This window comes from Amphiprion ocellaris, chromosome 5 (assembly GCF_022539595.1).
Source record: "Amphiprion ocellaris isolate individual 3 ecotype Okinawa chromosome 5, ASM2253959v1, whole genome shotgun sequence".
NCBI classification, from domain to species: Eukaryota; Metazoa; Chordata; class Actinopteri; family Pomacentridae; genus Amphiprion; species Amphiprion ocellaris.
Window position 1 is genome coordinate 37,035,328 of NC_072770.1, and position 18,373 is coordinate 37,053,700.

General features: G+C 38.6%; 2 protein-coding genes across 5 annotated transcripts in view; one reads left to right on the plus strand and one right to left on the minus strand.

Annotated features, from left to right (window-relative positions):
- cenpp (centromere protein P) overlaps nt 1–18,373 on the plus strand; it is a 150,579-nt gene that overhangs the window by 17,077 nt on the left and 115,129 nt on the right. The window lies entirely within an intron of this gene.
- ogna (osteoglycin, paralog a) lies at nt 838–15,143 on the minus strand. Its single transcript, XM_023263547.3, has 6 exons — nt 14,932–15,143; nt 8,074–8,137; nt 6,628–6,792; nt 5,594–5,796; nt 4,445–4,537; nt 838–4,281 (listed from the first exon to the last, which is right to left on the minus strand). Exons 1-6 carry the CDS (start codon nt 15,082–15,084, stop codon nt 4,111–4,113), a joined length of 849 nt encoding a protein of 282 aa, XP_023119315.1. The 5' UTR covers nt 15,085–15,143; the 3' UTR covers nt 838–4,110.

Below are 18,373 nucleotides of genomic sequence, written 5' to 3' on the forward strand. Positions count from 1 at the left end.
TATTTTCTACACTTAGACTTACAATTACTTACAATCTGACGATTACTAGAAGTTCTGCACAAATTTCATTGGATTTACCCAATGAAGAATTAAAGCCTCTGTCTAATTTAGGGGTGCTTTTCAGTAAAAGTTTTCAGACTTGGTTTTCTTTTTGTGTTTTCATCCCCAATACACGTCTTTACAGAGGAATATTAAGGGTTCATATCTTCAGAAATGTATCTCCTATAACTATGAAATTTGTTGAGGATGCAGACAAAATAGTTTCTAGCTGATCCAAACAATCAAATATCTCCAGCGAAGGCCATATTTTTATTTTTTGGTCCTTGAAAAATGGAAGAAAGTGTCCTATTTTCAATTGAGGGTGGTTTCCCCAGAAAGTTCCTGTAAGTGTATATAAATGGATGTATCCATATTTTCTACTAAAAATACTGACTTGTGTCGACATTTCACAAACTTTTGAGGCTCGAACATTTAATCTGGAACGTATGGCAAGACAACATTCCATTTTTTTTTTTTTTGATAATTTGACTAAATTGTGATGCAGACTAATTGGTAGAAGCACAAAAACTGGTGTTCTTAGGGTCTGTATGTTGGCATTATATGTGCAAAGTTCCTTTCATGTTGTCTTTACCTTGAAATCTGACAACACATGAGGCTTATTTTGCGTTACAGATACTAGAGATGAACACTGAACAGAGAAGCTGTTGATACTTCCAACACATATCACAATAAATGTCATGTTTATGGAAGAGGATAGGTTAAAAATGAAAACCACACAGTGAACACATTAGAAACAGTTCATATGTAAAACATTTTCTAACCACAACTCCAAACACATTTTAAATTAAAAAAAAAAAGTTTAACTTTATTCAGATATCTTCGAACATAGCCATGTCACATACACGTCCTCCTGTACACCACCGTCTTATTCACATCAGTAATAACCTCTAAAGTTATTTTTATTACTGGAAGGGAAGAGTTAGAGACAAAAGCGAGACACGGTAAAAAGCAGATGAAAGGAGAGGCGAGTAACTTTCACATTACTATAGTTCATAGATATGTTGATCCCCAGTTCTCTTCAACCGGAGTCTATAAATTAAAAAACAAAGTGGAGCTAAATCACAACATACATTAGAAAGCCTGCAGCTGGACATATCTACATGGTCACTGCCCTTATGGAGGCATTTTAATAGAATAATTAAAAGTAACATAAAGCCACACGAGCACTTTTCACTTAGCCGTGATCTTTGTGACGAGCAAGACGTCTCAAGAAATAAGACTACAGGTCAACATGCAGGTATCAAGTATTCTTTTTGTTTGGTTAAAACCACCTAAATCTTCCTCTCTTAGTATCGTTGTGTAAAATCATTAAAAGGGGCAGACGTTTTTGCAATTTTCCGACCCAAAGACTGATAGTATTTTAGACATCTTCTATACAAGGCCAAATATCCAGAACTTGTATGTAAAAATGTCTCCTGCGACTCATAAATCCACAGACTGTAGCCTTTGTTGCTAAGGTTGCTGCTAAAGTTGCTCAGAGAAGTTGACGTTTTGAGTGAAGAAAGACAAAAATGGTCATCAGTAGAAAAGAGCTGAAACTGAGGCCGAATTTCAGCAGAATCCCGAGGGCAGGGATACAGTAAATATGTTTTGTTTTGTTTTACTCGATATCATGCAAAAATATGCAAAAACAAGCCCTAAGATAAACATATTGGGTATGAAACATGCACAACATGTCCCCTTTGACGGATTTACTTAGAAAATATATTCAAACATTGTCTGTTTTCCCCCCTGCGAGCCTGCAAAGAAGTAGGAAATGGATGCATTGATTGTCTGATTCTTTAGTTTTGTGTTTGCTCCAAAGCCAGCCTAAAAGTTAAATCAATTTAATACAGTTTTAAGTCTGCAAAATTTACAACGAAGCATAATTCTGCGACATCGTTAAATATTAAACTGGGAACTGGCAGTTTAAATGCCTATTGACGGATGTACCTTTACTGCAAAGAAAAATAAGTTTTGTTTAACTCCATTCTAAATCTTTTGGTAGTTGATATAATTACATTTTTCTTTGCTACTAACCAGTCTGTATGGTAACAAGATGTTTCTGTCATTGGACAAAGAGTAAGAAAACATGGAGCTGTTGTGTTGTAAACCAATAGCAACAACAAATAAGCCTGAGGGCTGTACTAAGCTGCACAGATACCTTGGTTTGGACCATTTTCTCTCTGAGTGATGCAGATTCCATCTCCATATGGCGCTTTTCCATGAGTACCTATTTTAGTGCCTACTTGGCCGGTAATTTGACGTCTACAGGCCACTGATTGGACAGGGAGTGACGACACACGAGAGCAACTCCTTCACGAAAACCAAACCCAGCATTTAAAAAAAAAAAAAAAAAAAAAAAAAAAGGACAACAGCGATGATCCCCATTGCTCTTCACAGAACTTGGCAAAATTTGACCTGTACCGTGGGCGAATGAAGAGGTCGAGACTTTCCTGTCTTCGGTGGCGGACCAAAGAAAACACAGGGATTTGGACGATGCGGCTTGCAATGAGAAAGTTCATCAGGAGGTCTCTGAGCGGCTGGCCGCCCACAGATACAGTAGGACAATGAAGCAGGTGTCGGGAGAAGCTGAAAAAGCTCAGTGTATTTTGTGCTTGTTGTTTCTCACGTTTTGCCGCCGTGCTATGACGACTCCACCTGTGATGAGGTGGTACTCAACTGTTACGGAAAACGACCTAAACCGCGTCGAGTAGATGCTATTGGAAAAGCGCCTTTAGTTGTACCTCAGTAATCCCATTCAACACAGCCATGCAGGTACAGTATAACAAAATGTATGCATTGCTTTGCAAGGAAATTCTATATACTTTCAGCTGTCAATGCAGAAAATACATAAATATATGTCTATTCAAGCAGTATCATTTATTTTACCTTGATTTGGCCAAAAGCTAAAGTACGGTGCCGCACCTGAATGGACTTCCTGATGTTTAAAGTGCAGATGTTATATTAGAAATAAGTGGCTGCATTGAATTTACTGTGTTGAACTTGCTTCATAGTACAGCCCTCAGCTGACTGGTGGCTGCAGGTGAGTGTTTGTGTTGGTTCGAGGTCACAGGCATTTTCTTTCGTTCATCCAGGTATAAGTGTCAGGTCAAAATGAAACAATAAACTGGACAGTTGGAGTCGAGGTGTTGCACTGCTCCACTCATTCAAGGGGTTGCATTAGCTGTACCAGCAGTTTGTTCGTTAGTTACAGTCCCAGAGCTGATGCCTTTAGTGTTGATGGAGTCAAAGGTTGTGTTTTTGTTGACTGTGAATGGCGATGTATGGCAAAGTGTTTGTCATCATATTCTGATTTTAGACACAGTTTGACAGACGAGTTTGTTTCAAACATACTGAGACCTTCTCATGTCTTCTCAAGTAGTTTTACATCAAATTATGTGAGTGTGATGCTCAACAACTCATGTTAAACATTTAAACTGGAGATGTTCTGATCAAGTTTTTTTTTGCTAGTAAACGTATCATAGATCAGCTGTAGCACCTGGTTGTTCCACCAGGGGGAGCTTCTTACTGTTTGGTGCTGTAGCTGCCAGAGGGGGTGTCACTCAAACTACAGGCTGAGAGCGTAGTGGGGGTTTAGCTAGCAATGGGCACCATGACAAAGACTTCTGTGGAGGTTAATGACCTGCTGACAGAGCTCAAGTTGTGCGCTACTTTAACACTTGTACGATGGTGGATGTAATTAAAGGATCAGGTTTAGGTTCATGCAACCAGTTTAAAATTACCTTGATTGACCCTGATTTTGAGCTTTAACATCAGCTCAGAACATCCCCAGTTTACAGCCTGCTCCTCTCTGGTAGGCAGTAAAAGTAAAAAGCCCTTACATGAGTTGAGAAACACTTTCAGTTCTACACCTTCAGTCCAGTGAATGGTTTCATTTCGACCTGACAGTGAAACAAGCTGTTGGTTGGTTTGCTGAAGTTAAAATGCCTTTATCCCCACCGTGGGACCAGCTCCCCAAAATCCAGAACGTCATGGCATCCCCCATCTCTCCTTTGTGGGAAATCTGCTCCATCAGCAACAAATGGGCTACAGTAAAGTTCTGCCTCCTCAGCGGTACCGTCCGACAGGCAGGACTTTCATACAGGTGAAGCTGTCGGGGTACTTGGACAGCACCACCGGGTTGCCGTCCATACGGACCTCACTGAGGCTTGGCCGTAGATAGTAGGTGTCATTGGACCTGCAGAAGGTGTCTATGTTGACGTCAGTGATGTTGTTGTTCTGGAGGAAATGGAAAATGATGTTCAGAATGTAGCATTGTTCTGTATCGCTGATTGAAATATTGCTATCAAGTCTAGAACACAACTTTATACAGCAATTAGAGGACGTCAGTTGTGTCCCAATTAATTTATTTGTACATATTGTGTAAGTAGAAGGTACAAACCTGTAGGTGTAGAATGCGAACACTCTCTGGGATGTGTGGAACTGCTTCCAGCTGGTTGTCGGCCAGAAACAGGTTCATCAGCTTGGTTAGTTTCTACAGGGAGGAAAAAATACACATAGACATAGTGAATTAAACAGTTAGTTGACTTACCACAGACATGCTAGATATTCCTTTTTGTAATCCACATACTGTTTCAAACTGATGTATTTTGGTAATGCTAAAGTAGTGACCATCAGTTCAATGGATCTTTAAATGGATTTCCGATTAGCCTAGCTCCATGAAGATGTTTGTTTATTGGGCTCTGAACAGCAGCACCTTCTTAGTTTTGGACTTAGAGGTTTTGTCAATCTGTATGTCTGCATCATGGCTCCATGTGGAAAAGAATTGACCAAAGAACTGAACAATCTGACTGTGAGACTTCGCAAAGATGGAAAAAGATCCAAGAAGATAAGTGAGTAACTAAAAATCTGTGAAACACACTGCAGTAATCAGAAGGTCTAGAAGGAGTCATAGTACCACTAATCATGGCTGCAGTGGTCGTCCTCCTAAAATGAATCCACAGACAGTGAACTACTTTCACAATCTAGCTGTGAAAAACAGACAGCAGCTGCTTCAGACTTGGTTCAGGAGTTATCAATGAAAATCAGAGTTTCTGTAAAGCTCAGACAATGTGAAGGACACTTCAGAACATCAACTTCTATGCACGGAGGACAAGAAAAACATCTTTGTTGCTGTTTGATACAAAACTTTCAAGTGAAACTTTGGTAAAGAACATAAAAAGAAGCTTAATGAATGTTGTAGAACATTCTTTGGTTGGACGAAGATAAATTTGTTGGGCTAAGTTGGGGTCCAGCATGTTTGGTGTGAACCTGACCAGGACTAACAGTCCTGACAGTGAAGCAGGGAGGTGGGAATGTGATGATAGGGGGCTGCATGAGTGTAACAGTGTTGGGGAAATTATATTGATGGTGTCAATATAATTAAAGGTATACATACAAAGTATTGGTCGATGTCACTTTTTAGTTCACTTCCTATTGGTTGATAAATAGTTCCGATAATGAGTATTAAATGATTTGCCGCAGTACCCGACCTTAAAGTCAGGCTGAGACATTGCTAATTGAAAAATGTGGTGAGATGATGATAATGTACCTTGAAAGCATTGGCCTTGACACCCTTGGTTTTGAGGAGGTTGTAGTTGGCGTTGAAGGATGTGAGTTTGGTAGGAAGCATCGGAAGTTTGACCAGTCTGTTCTCGGCCAAAGATAGTTCCTCCAGCAGGCTTAGCTTTGAGAACGCTCCGTCTTCAATCTCTGAGATCATGTTCCCTGTCAGGTCAATCCTCTTCAGAGTCACTGATGGGCAAAAAAACAAGAGGCACTAGAATCAGACATTTTAGATTTCTCATTTGTTTTATTTCTCTATTAATGTTCCATCATATGTTCATATCCATCTTTGTTTGTGTCTAGCATTACATCAATTTTGAGTATTCCAGTCAACTGCTGAGCTAAACCATCCAAATTGTGACTTGACTTGTCTGTAGATTAACCGTCTGAAGAAGTATCGAGATATTTTTATTGCTCCAATCACACTTTTCCTTACCGGATTCATTCTTCACAGCAACAAAAACTCCTGCATCTCTATGGAAATGGCACAGCCATGGTTAGAAGAAGAGAGAACTCAGATTTTTTTTTTTTTTTTTTTTTTTTTTTAAATTTTGTGCAGTGAAAAATGAGTTCACAGTGAGGAAAAAATGTGACGGGACCAACAAAACACCCAGAAACTGCTTGGAGTAATGCCTGGTAGTCAACACAACTGTCATTTTGTAGAGATGGTACATTGCGTTGTGGGTTTGTCCATGACACAGACTAAACTTTCATCTAATCCATTGTGTAATTTCAGAGGCCACTGTATAGTGTATAGATATAAATGCTCAGAATTCGGACAATTTGAGAGTAAATGAAGGACACTGTACAGTTAACAAGCGATTGCAGACATATTCATGAAACTTATCTTCACCTGTGAAAGTGTTTCAGTGCCACTTTAGTACCAACAGCTCTACAATAGCTTTCTCCAAATAGCAGAACACAGAATTCCTTTCAATTTGCTGCAAGCAGTCAGTCTTTGACAACATGACTCAGCTAGAACATCAACCAGCTATAAGAAGTGACAGTTTTCAGACTTACGAGTGTTTGCAAAGTCTTTGGTGCTGATCTTTTTGATCTTGTTGAAGCGGGCGTACAGGTAGGCGGTTTCTTTAGGCAGAGTGGGAACACTGGTCATGTCTGGACTGACCTCCTCACAGTACACCGACCCAGTCAGACAAACACAAAGCAGACATGTGGGAAGATCTGCAACACAGAATGACCATATGAACATCATTCCTCCTTAAGAATAATCTTTTCATGTCTCATTTACCTTTAAGCCGGGACGTACCAGTGAAGTTTTATATCCCTGATCCAACCAAAATTATTATTGGTAAAGAGTCCCGATTTTATACAGTTTTGCTCGACAATACACACTTCAAGTACGTTAAATGTATTAAAAATGAACCAAGACATAAACAGTACTTTGACCAACTCAGGTTGTTTTTACAGGTGCTAGATAAATAAACTTGATTTGATATTTATATCATCTAAATGTCAAATGATTCAACATTGTGTCACCTCTTAATAACCGCATTATTTCTAAGTTGAATTGCAGAGTATTTCCTTTTATGAACGACCAAAAAAAACAAATACTTTAGAAATAATATATTAAAAATTCAGGCTCCAAATTAGAAACTCAGTGCAACAAAAGTGAATGCCGCTGAGATCACTGAAACTAAACTAAGTGCATCTGGAATTTCCAATCAGTCTAACTGCATTAACATGGTTCTAATATGAGCTGTGAACAACAGAACTTTCTCAGTTTTGGACCTTTGAGCTGTATCTATGTCTTCATCATGGCTCCACATGGAAAATTTTTGCCAGAGGAAATAAAAAATCAGATTGTGAGGCTTCAAAACGATGATAAAAGATACAGGAAGATCAATGAGCAACTAAAAATCAGTTAAACACAGTGTCAGCAGTAATCAGGAGGTCTAGAAGGAGTCATAGTCGCACTAATTAGGCTGCAGTGGTTGTCGTCCTAAAATGATTCCACAGACAGTGAACTACCTTTACAATGGCAGCTGCTTCAGACGTGGTACAGGAGTTATCAATGGAAATTAGAGTTTCTGCGAAATTCAGCCAGTGTAGTGTCAACAGGACTGAGGACTAAACGCTTTCTTGCTCAGGAGGCCTGAGTTTGTTGCATTAAGTTCCTGCTAGAGATTGTATTTAAAATGTAGTAAATCGAAGCCGTTATTTTTAACTTTAGCTAATTCTGTTCCAAGAAGAAGTGATGCAGTTAATTAGAGGTGATTAAAGTTTGAAATTAAGTGATTTTGCTCACTCACCTCTGCTGCAAACTGATCAAAACTAAGACAAACCTGACTATGCTGTTGACGGACTTTACCAGACCTTCAACCCGCAAAGACTCAAAGCAGCTCCAATCAACCACAAAGTAACTTTAAACGTCTCTTCTCAGTTCAGTTACAATTTCTGGTGAGTGACCATTTGCAGGTAAGTTTATCCTGGTCTTTGTCTTACCGGAGGCATCTCCTCCCTCTGAGATTGGGCTGTCATCAGGTTCATCAGCAGGAGGCAGCGCCCTCTGCAGGAGAAAACATGGCCTGTTCATATATTGGTCGTCTCATTGGCTACAACAGAACGCTGACACTTCCGGGGTTGGGAGGCAAACTTTGGAAATACACTTCCACGCTGCAGTGTGTCAGATTTTGGTTAGAAACCAAATAATGAATAGCATAATCTCCTGAACCTCCAAGAACCCTTGGCAGGTTGTAATGGTCTGCTATCATTTAACAAAACAATATTACACCAGTTATCAAAAACCTGAGAGAATTGGATTTTCAGCTTGATAAAAGTCTTTTGCCAACACTTCTGTGTCGCGTCATTTTGTAAGACTTTACCAAATCTATACTTAAAATAGTGATCATTCATCAGAATTACTTAGTCTGCTTTTTCAAAAGTGTATTAAAACTAAATCACACTAGTAAGAGTATGAAAAGGTATGCAAAATGTAAGAAGTAAAATATTTATAGTGTCTGGAGTCACAATTTTGCTCTCCAGTATTGGTAAACATGTTGCACATTTAGATTTTTTTTCATATTGCTGTAATTAATGAGCCCACAGTGAGGAAAAAAATATGACAAAAGCAAAAAAATAACAGAACAGCCAGAAAGTGCAGATTGACTCACTTGTTTTGAATCTGGTTCCAGCAGACAGTTTACCTTTGGCGAATGTTGAAATGAGACTCATAAAATGAAGTAATTTTGATTAAATGTTCCAAATTTACACTCCTCACACATCACAGATGATTAGCTGAAGGACTGACAGAGCTGAAAACCCCATAGTTCTTTCTGTTTTTACACTTTCTGGGGCAATTTCTTACATTTCTTAAAAGACAAAACGGTTCTTTGAAACCTCATGGCAGGTTTTGGGGTTCAGAAGTTTAACTTTGAAAAATGGGCAACAGTTTACGGCCACCAATGTATCGACTGAGAGGAACCCATGATTTTGTTTTGAAAAAAAGAAATGATGTTGAGCCAGTGTTGAAATATTAAGACTTTTAGTTTAGGAATAAACAGTGAAGGTAACTGAATGTGTGATAATCAGTGAAGAACAAGAACAGAAGTCTGTTGGGGATCCTGTTGGGTCTTATAAAACACCAAGACTAAACACCACTGTAGTCTGTTCTGGTGGGGCGTAAAGATGAACTATGATCCAGTCAGTCCAGTTTCTGTCACAGATCCATGAGTTTATAGGATTATAAATGCTAAAACATTGTATAGCAGGTTGTAGCGCTATGAGTTGTTTGGCTCTGTGTGTGCCATCGTGGTTGTCTACCAGGAATGTGTGCTTGGATTTATTTGATTGGCCAGTCCAGCGCTGTGTTGGAGGATGTTTGATGGGGTTATGCCAAAAGCTCAGCTAACTTTTTTGGGTGTTTTGGCCACAGTTGCTGCATCTCGTCCGTCAGTACAACAACACTGTGGTCCAACAAAGAGGCTGTGATTTGTGACATACCATAAATTCCAGCTGACAACTTATGCAGTATGAATTATTCTAGTTATCGGAGTTGGTAATCTCTACTGTCAGTGAGCCAGGACCAGGCTAAAGTAAAGCCGGTATGACATTGAGAAGTGTAGAACCCAATCAGAATCAGGCTGGTGACCTAGTTGTGCACTTGAGGGCGGGCCATTTCCAGTTCCAACAGTTCCAAGAGGCAGACTCCAAAGGAAGTTGCACTCATGCTACTTTTTAAATGGAGTATTGCAAACACTAACCATCTGTGCCATTCGCCGTGTGAGTTAAATGCTTTGTATCTTCCTATTCCCTAATGAATTTATCTTAAGAAATAGCTCAGCTTGATTAGCGTCAGACGAGCAGAAACTTTGATCATCTTGAAACAGCCATTTTGTTTTGGCAATTTCTGCTCAAAACACTTTACAAAGACAGAACGGGACTCTGCTATTGTTACAGTAAAGTAGGTAAAGTAAACCCCAAGAATATTCACAACCAAGACGGGTTTGAAATGGTACTTTCTGTCCAAACACTCACAGTCTTAAAGGTTTCCTACACCCTAATAGGGCTGGACCTGAATATTCGGTCCCGACAGTGGTATCCGGATATTAATTTTGAGATCCAAATATATGAAGTCTAGGATGGTGTTCCTATAGCTGAGCCTCTCTGGTAACCAAGTGAATGTCACATTTATGTGTTTAAACATAGTTCTGTCAGCATATGAAGCACTTTACTTGATACTTTTAGTGATTCATCGATAGATTGACTGTTGGTTAAGATAAGAGCTTAAATCTTGTGTCCCTTGTGGAAACGTTACATGAACAGAGATTCTTTATTTTTGTTTTGTGACAGTAAACACAGACTTTCTGCAGCAAAGCACTTTACAAAGATGGGTTTGAAATGGTACTTTCTGTCCAAATACTCACAGTGTCAAAGGTTTATTTCACCCTAACAGTACTTGGAATACAGAGATGTTGTTGGGGTTTAGCTAGCAAAGGGCCACCATGACAAAGACTTCTGTGGAGGTTAATGACTTCTGGCCTGAGCTCATTTATCGAAGACGACCTGAAGTCTAGGACGGTGTTTTTATAGCTGAGCCTCTCTGGTAACCAAATGAATGTCACATTTATGTGTTTAAACGTAGTTCTGTCAGCATATGAAGCACTTTACTTGATACTTTTAGCGATTAATTGATTGACTGACTGTTGGTTAAGATAATAAAATTTATAGATTGGAACTTTTAAAATTTGCATCCCTTGTGGAAACGTTACATGAACAGAGATTCTTTATTTTTGTTTTGTGACCATAAACACAGACTTTCAGTAACTATTCTGCTTATCCAGACTCTTTATAGTTAAACAAAATAACTTTTACTGCCCTGATAGCAGCAATTTGCAATTTCACAACAAACATTATAGTCTGCGTTTCCACCTTCACTGAAAGCGATATAAAACACATTCATTCATGAAGTTTTTAAGTATTTGTTGATGGACAAATATGGACAGTAATACCAGGAAAATGTTACTTAAATTTTAGAGTATAATCAGGAAAATGTACTATGATCTTCAAGGTACTCAATGCAGAAAAGTGCTTCCTGTGGCTGTCATAATATACTGTTAACGTCTATCATTAGATTGTTTTTAGGTAAATATATGACATCATCCACTAACTTCACACATGCAGAAACCATAAACTGGTCTTTTAGCCTCTGACCTCAGAAACCCCTTCGACCTTTCAGTGTTTTCAAACACTTCATCCGTGAACCCGAAGGGTCTGAAGACGGCTCCTGGTAAATAAAACCTCTGAACTCTCAGCAGTTTGTGGAAATTTTCTGCTTCCGCCACATGTTTACTCATTGAGGACTCATTTTTCACTGCAATCTAAAGTCCTGCACCTCTGTGGAAACAACAACCATGAATAGAAGGAGAGAGAACTCAGAAGGAATTTACTTCTTTGTTTGCTGACAAAAAATGTAAAAATGTGGAATCAATTTGTCCAACATTTTTCCAAGTTCTCACAGTTGTCAACAATGGTTCTACATATTATAGATATTTTGCTACGAACACATTTAATTATTTTTCATATTTGTCTTTTCTCTTGTGTAAACACTGCCTGCAGTGCAGCTGAAACCTCTAATTTCTAGTTTATATTTTGCATTTTTTAAAAATAAGACCTCTAGAATAAAGTATTTTTGATGAAATATCTTGATTTTAAGCTTAGATATTTTCAGGAATTATCCACAAAGCACATCAAGAATCATCCAAAAGCTCAAAATCTGATGATTTTGAAATGGTTGTATGGTTTCTATCTCTGATTAATGCTTTTATTTTGGAGATTTTTTTTGGTGATTTTATTTTATTTTTTACCACTTTCAGGTCATTTTGCATAATTTTGTGGTCATTTTGCATCACTTTCTGGTCATTTTGCATAATTTTGTGGTAATTTTGCATCACTTTCTGGTCATTTTCTGGTTATTTTGTGTCACTCGGGTCATTTTGCCTCACTTTCTGATAATTTTGCACCATGTTCTGAGTGTTTTAAATTTTTTTGGTCATTTTGCATCACTTTCTGGCAATTTTTTTCTTTTTTAACCACTTTGGTCATTTTGCACCACTCTACATCCAATTACAGTAAACTGTTAATTTTTGGAAACTTAAGTGAGACATGTAGATTAAAGTGAAATATCATTGATCCTTCTAAGCTTTTCGATGGACCGGTGCCTCACAAATGATTAGTTCAGGGACCATCAGAGACTTGAATATGCCACAATTCTTTCTGTTTGTAGACTTTCTGACTAATAAATGGTGTAATTAGGATATTTTTTGGTGAAAACAACGTCTTTCAACCCACCTGGTGGGGTTTAGAGTGTTAAAGTCTTGAAACTGTGGTTTCTGGGTAACTTAAGTCCCCAATAAACCATCTACCTGTTGATCTGAGGGGCTCGTCTGCAGGGTAAAACCAACAAAGAAGAGAAATTTAAAGCTACAAGTCAACTAACTGCCAGTGAAAGTCCTCCGTCACCACATGTTTAGTCTAATGTTAGTTTATTCTCCATCATCAAAGAGTCTCTACACTAACCCAGAACCGCAGACTCACAGGTTAACTTCATAAACCTCCTCTTGGTGGTTAATTGCGGTGGCGGGTTTAGAGAAGAGGGGGTGTTTCTGAACAGTCTGGCACTGACGGAGGTTTGTATGAAAAACAGCTGCTCCCAAATGAAGTTCATTAAAAGTGAAGTTACAGCCGTTTATTCTCACGCTTTGGGTTTGTGGGCTCTTCTCTTTCTGCGAGTGTTTCCCACAGATCAGATCAGGGCTTTAATATGGTCCATCCGGAGGTTTCATTAAGGGGTTGTGTTGAGTTATTATCTGTTGATGGAATGAAGTGCTGACAGGTTATTCTGTTAACACGTAGAAATCACATTAACCGACTAAACCGTGAAGATCATCAACAGATTAATCATGTTAAATGTTGGCAACCTTCAGGGCAAACTACTCCTCTCTCTTTGGAATCTATTACATCCACATGTCTTTTTAACCCTTTAGAGCCCAGCGTAGCTGCGATTGCATTTTCATTTTTGATTGGTGGTAGATTTGAAACCAGATAAGATAGATCAATCTTTCTTTTTGCATGAGTTTCACTAATCTTTAACACATTCACCACGTCTCAGAGCGCTTAAAATTTACAATAAAATGCAAAAATCTTTCTAAGCGAGACACAGATATTGTGCAACTTTTTTTTTTTTTAAAAACAAATTTGAGGGATACAGCTATGCTATTTCTGTAGTTTGAAATCGCTTATTGCACTTTTAAGTAATTTATTGTAGTTAAGGCATAAGTCAGTACGTATTATTAAAACTTGGGATATAAGGTTTATATTGATTTAAATCAAATAAAAATACTCCAAAAAATTCCACTACAGGATGTAAAAATATGTCCTGGCAGGTCTTAAAAGGTTAAGTGTCTCAAATATTCAGGTTTTTCTCAGCCTGTTTCTTATAAAACTGAATTTATCGGGGCCGACGGAAACATTGGCAGTGATATTTACCGTAACAAGAGCAGAATGTTTGCGCTTTTAATTTAGTTTTTTTCCTAACTTTTGTTTGCATTTATTATCTTCAAACCCCAAACCTGTCAGAGGGTTTGGAAGACATGTTATCTTTAAAAATATAAAAATTAACACCAAAGTTACACCAATTATCAGTCAGAAACAGTAAAAATATCCATTAATTATCGGATCTTCAACCTTCCAAGAATTTTTGAGCTGCTCATCATGCCATGTGAACTTCATGTGATATTTCTCGAAAACATACTTCATTCTGAATGTTTCATTGAAGAAATACCAAAAAAACCCAATTTGCTCAAACCAAAATCTGTAAAAAATTAAAAATTCTGCGGTCCTCGATGCAACTGTGAAGCCATCAGTGACTCAGATGTGACCAACAGTCACTTAATAAAAAATTCTAAAAGTTTTCCACTGAACTGCAGGAACACCATATTGAAAACTATTTATCAGAGATAAAAACTATTCAGAGTTTCAACTTTTGGATGATCCTTGAACTACTCACATGTGATCTGAAGTTGTGATCTGAGCTTAAAAGTGGGACATTTTAAATTTAAATGTCTTCATTCTAGATGCCTAAAAACATAAATTCAGAAAGTTTTTGGCTGAACTGCAGGCAGTGTTTCCACAGAGCAGAGAGGAAACGAAGAGGGAAACTTATTAAAAATGCAAATAGTTAAGTATCTATAGTTTGTAGATCCTTCGTTAGTTCCTAGTATTGGTAACACATAGTGCGTATGTTTTTTTTAAATATACATATATTTTTGTCAAAGAAATTCAACTTTTGTTTAAATTTTTTTCAGATTTCTGTCATTCTAATTCTGTTAAACTGCACAGAAACATTAGTTCTCCATCCTTCTTCATTCTGTTTCCATAGAGGTGACTGCAGTTAAAAATGAGCAAACAAAAAATGCACACAAATTGCTCAAAATTAAAAAATAAAATTGGTCAGAGTCTGACTAGTAATATTTAATATAACAAAAGTAGAACGTTTGTGCATTTAATTAATTTCATAGACAAAATTGCTGAAATTTTTTTAAATTCTTGCATCAACTTCAGTCAATTTGTGGCATTGAGAAAGAAAATGTAAGAATTAATGCAGCAAGAACAAACCAGGTCAACAACCATAGGTAAACGTTTGGGAAAAGGTAAAATAAAAGCGTAACTTTGCACAAAAATCCATCCTAAATATGCATTTTCTGTTTCAGTGACAGGTTAGTCGACAAATCAAACCAAACTGTTAAATATTGGTCCAAACTTCCACAATGTTGCTACTGAAGAAAAAAGCTTTAAAGTCCTCACCCTGGCTCTCCTGGATTTCAAATGGTCAGTGAAGTATCCACTGAGCTGCCGGCCGGTCAGAGCTCCGGATATCAGCTGCTGGTCCTCGGACCTCCTGGCTGAAGCCACCAGCAGCCACGGCAGCAGAACGCAGGTGAGCAGGAGCGTCTTCATGCTGTCCGAAGATGATGCTCTACGAACCTCTGGCTGGATGAGTCCAATGACTGTATTTAAAGGCTGAACTGGTAGCTTCCAGCAGACTCTTAAAGCTTGGTTTCTAGAGCAGCCGAAGGTTAACCCCTTCTTGGCCGCCCACCAGAGCTGCACATGTGGAAAAGTCCCTCAAAGGAGGGAATAAAGTGTCCATTTTTCTCCTGAATGTCCCTTAAACGCACACGGGAGGGAAAAAAAGAAGAAAAACACGCACGGAGAAAGAATTGCAGAGAAAGCAGAAAAAGTGAAAGTTGACAAGCGAAGTGTGAGTGTGTTTTGTCTGGAGGAATGTCTGTGGTCGCCGCCCGGCCGATCAGTAATGACTTCTAATAACCCACCGATCTTTCATTAGGCCAGATCGGTGTTTTTCTTCTGCTCTTGCTCTGTTTTTCTCCCTGACAATTCATTTAGCAGCCATTAGACGGACACTGATTATAGGCTGCCGTGCTTTGCAGCGACCACCAGTCAGTTCTGCTGGATGCCTCCTCTGACTGACTGATGGTTAAGGATGGCGCTGATGCTGCTCAGCGCCTCCGTCTTCTGCAAACTGTCCAGCTCGTTTGGAAGCACCAGAAAGGGATGCAAAATGACTGGAAAGTGGTGCAAAATGACCAGAAAGTGGTGCCAAATGACCAGAAAGGGATGCAAAATACCGGAAAGTGGTGCCAAATGACCAGAAAGGGATGCAAAATGACTGGAAAGTGGTGCAAAATGACCAGACAATTATGCAAGATGATCAGAAAGTGATGCAAAATGACCAGAAAATTGGTGCAAAATGACTGGAAAGTGATGCAAAATTAACAGAAAATTATGCAAAATGGCCAGAAAGTGACGCAAAATTACCAGAAAGGGATGCAAAATGTTCCAAAATGGGCCAAAATGACCAGAAAATTATGCACAATGGCCAGAAGGTGGTGCAAAATGACCAGAAATTTAAGGAAAATTATCAGAAAGATACGCAAAATGAGTGAAAAGTGGTGCAAAATAGCCAGAAAATATTCAAAATAACTGGAAAATGATACAAAATAGCCAGAAAAGGACATAACTGACCACAAAGTTACGCAAAATCACTGGAATTAAACAAGGATGCAAAATGACCTGAAAGTGATTCAAAATAACTGGAAAGTGGTGCAAAATGGCCAGAAAGTGACATAAAATGACCAAAAAGTGACGTAAAACAACCACAAAATGAAGCTTAAGTGACCACAATTAATTTCAGTCGAAATCCTTAATAATTGTTGTGTTATATTTCACAGTAACATGTTCATTCTTGAAGTGATTTTTCAGACGTTAGAGATTTTAGTCACTGATGGGTTCTCGTTGAAACAAGAAATTCAGGATTTTTAGTTTTCTACAGAATCTGCTTTGAGTGAACTGTATATTTTTGGCAATTTTTTTAAACGAGTCATGTGGAATAAAGTGATTCTGATGCAGTATCACAAATTTAAGGTTAATTTTTGATTTTCCCAACAGAATGGAGGTTTGAGGATAATAATAGTAATAATAATGGATTAGATTTATATAGCGCTTTTCTATTAGGCATACTCAAAGCGCGTACAATGGATCCATTATTCATTCACTCAAACATTCTCACTCTAGTGGTGGTAAACTACATTTGTAGCCACAGCTGCCCTGGGGCAGACTGACGGAAGCGTGGCTGCCAATCCACGACTACGGCTCCTCCGACCACCACCAACATTCATACACCAGTGTGAGTAGCTGCACTGGAGGCCAGGTGGGTAAAGTGTCTTGCCCAAGGACACAACAGCACATGACTAGGACAGAGCGGGAATCAAACCGCCGACCCTTCGATCATTGGACGACCCGCTCTACCACCTGAGCCACAGCCGCCCTTGACCAAACAGTTGGAAAGTGGATATTTCAAAGATTTCTTCCAGTGTGTAGCTTAACTTTGGTGATTTATTTATTTCTGTATTTTCCTTTTAAAGACAGGTTGGGTTTTAGGGTTAACGGTGTCGATGCTAATGTGTCGTGCAGCTCCAGTTCTCGCTGTTCCATGAAGCTTAGTTTTGTCTGAATGGAAGCGGTTTCTTAGAACGTGAACAAAGCAGGGACTGGTGACTTTGGAAGAATTCCTCCAGCGGCAGCATTTGGTTTCCTTATTGCTTCCTTCCCGACGCTGGGGTGTCTTGAATGAAAATGTTGTTCAGAACTTCAGATGCTTCTCCTCTCTGAACGTTTCAGTCTGACTCTGAACTCTGTTTTTTGGTGTGTAAAGCTAATTTGATCGTTTTACTGAAAATGTGGTGGTATTTTTTTTTTTTAATTCTTGGGGTTTCTGGTTGTGTTTCTAATCATCTTGTGACACTTGACATTCTGCTCTCCTCATGGGGATGAATGTATTTTTAGTTAAATGGGAACTGACGGTCCACAGAATCTTGTGCGAAGCCAGGTGTAAAATGACATCATGTGTCGTGAGATTCCTCATCTGCATAGTTTTTAGCCACATTCAGGTCTGAAGGTCGAGGGCCTCTGTGGTTTTGGCGAACACCTGCTCTTCTTTAGAGCCTCCAAGCAAAACAGATTTAATTTTCCATGATGTGGTGAGACAGTGGATATTTACTGAAAGACGACGTACCTGTAAATAGTTCACACGCCGGCAGATAGAGCTGCAAGGATAAGGCGAGTTGTCAACTGAGAAACGACTAAAGAGGGAAGATAAACGACAACAAAGATGCACAAAATGACAGCAAAAGTTCAGAGTAACTATAGAAACAGCTGCAAAAAACACAGAAACAATGCAGAAAGGTCAAAAAGATGTGGCTACAGAGATGCAAAACACTAGAAAGATGTGTACAATGGCCAGAGTGGTGCACGATAACTAAAAAGTGACAAAATAACTGGAAAGTACTGCAAAATTGCCAGAAAGAAGTGCAAAATGACAAAAATAGGTGGAAAATGGCCTTAAAGTGTAAAACAATCAAAACATAGTGCAAAATTACCATAAATGCTAAAAAAAGGGGATCAAAGAATGATGCAAAATGACCGGAAAATGGTGCAAGATAACTAGAAAGTGGTGCAAAATGATCAGAAAGTGACAAAAAATGACCGAAAAAAGATGGAAAATAACTGGAGAGTGATGCAAAATGACCAGAAATGAAAAAAAATTCAAAGAATAATGCAAAATGACTGAAAAACGGTGCAAAATGATCAGAAAGTAACACAAAATAACTGGAGGGTGATACAAAATGGCCAGAAAGTGACACAAAATGACCAGAAAATGATGTAA

Excerpts from the sequence above, each read along its gene's own strand:
- ogna (XM_023263547.3), bottom strand. The coding sequence starts at position 15,084 with ATGAAGACGCTCCTGCTCACCTGCGTTCTGCTGCCGTGGCTGCTGGTG. Across the intron at positions 4,538-5,593 it reads TCAAGGCCAATGCTTTCAAG|AAACTAACCAAGCTGATGAA; the intron begins GTACATTATCAT and ends TCCTCCCTGTAG. Across the intron at positions 4,282-4,444 it reads TTCGCATTCTACACCTACAG|AACAACAACATCACTGACGT; the intron begins GTTTGTACCTTC and ends CATTTCCTCCAG.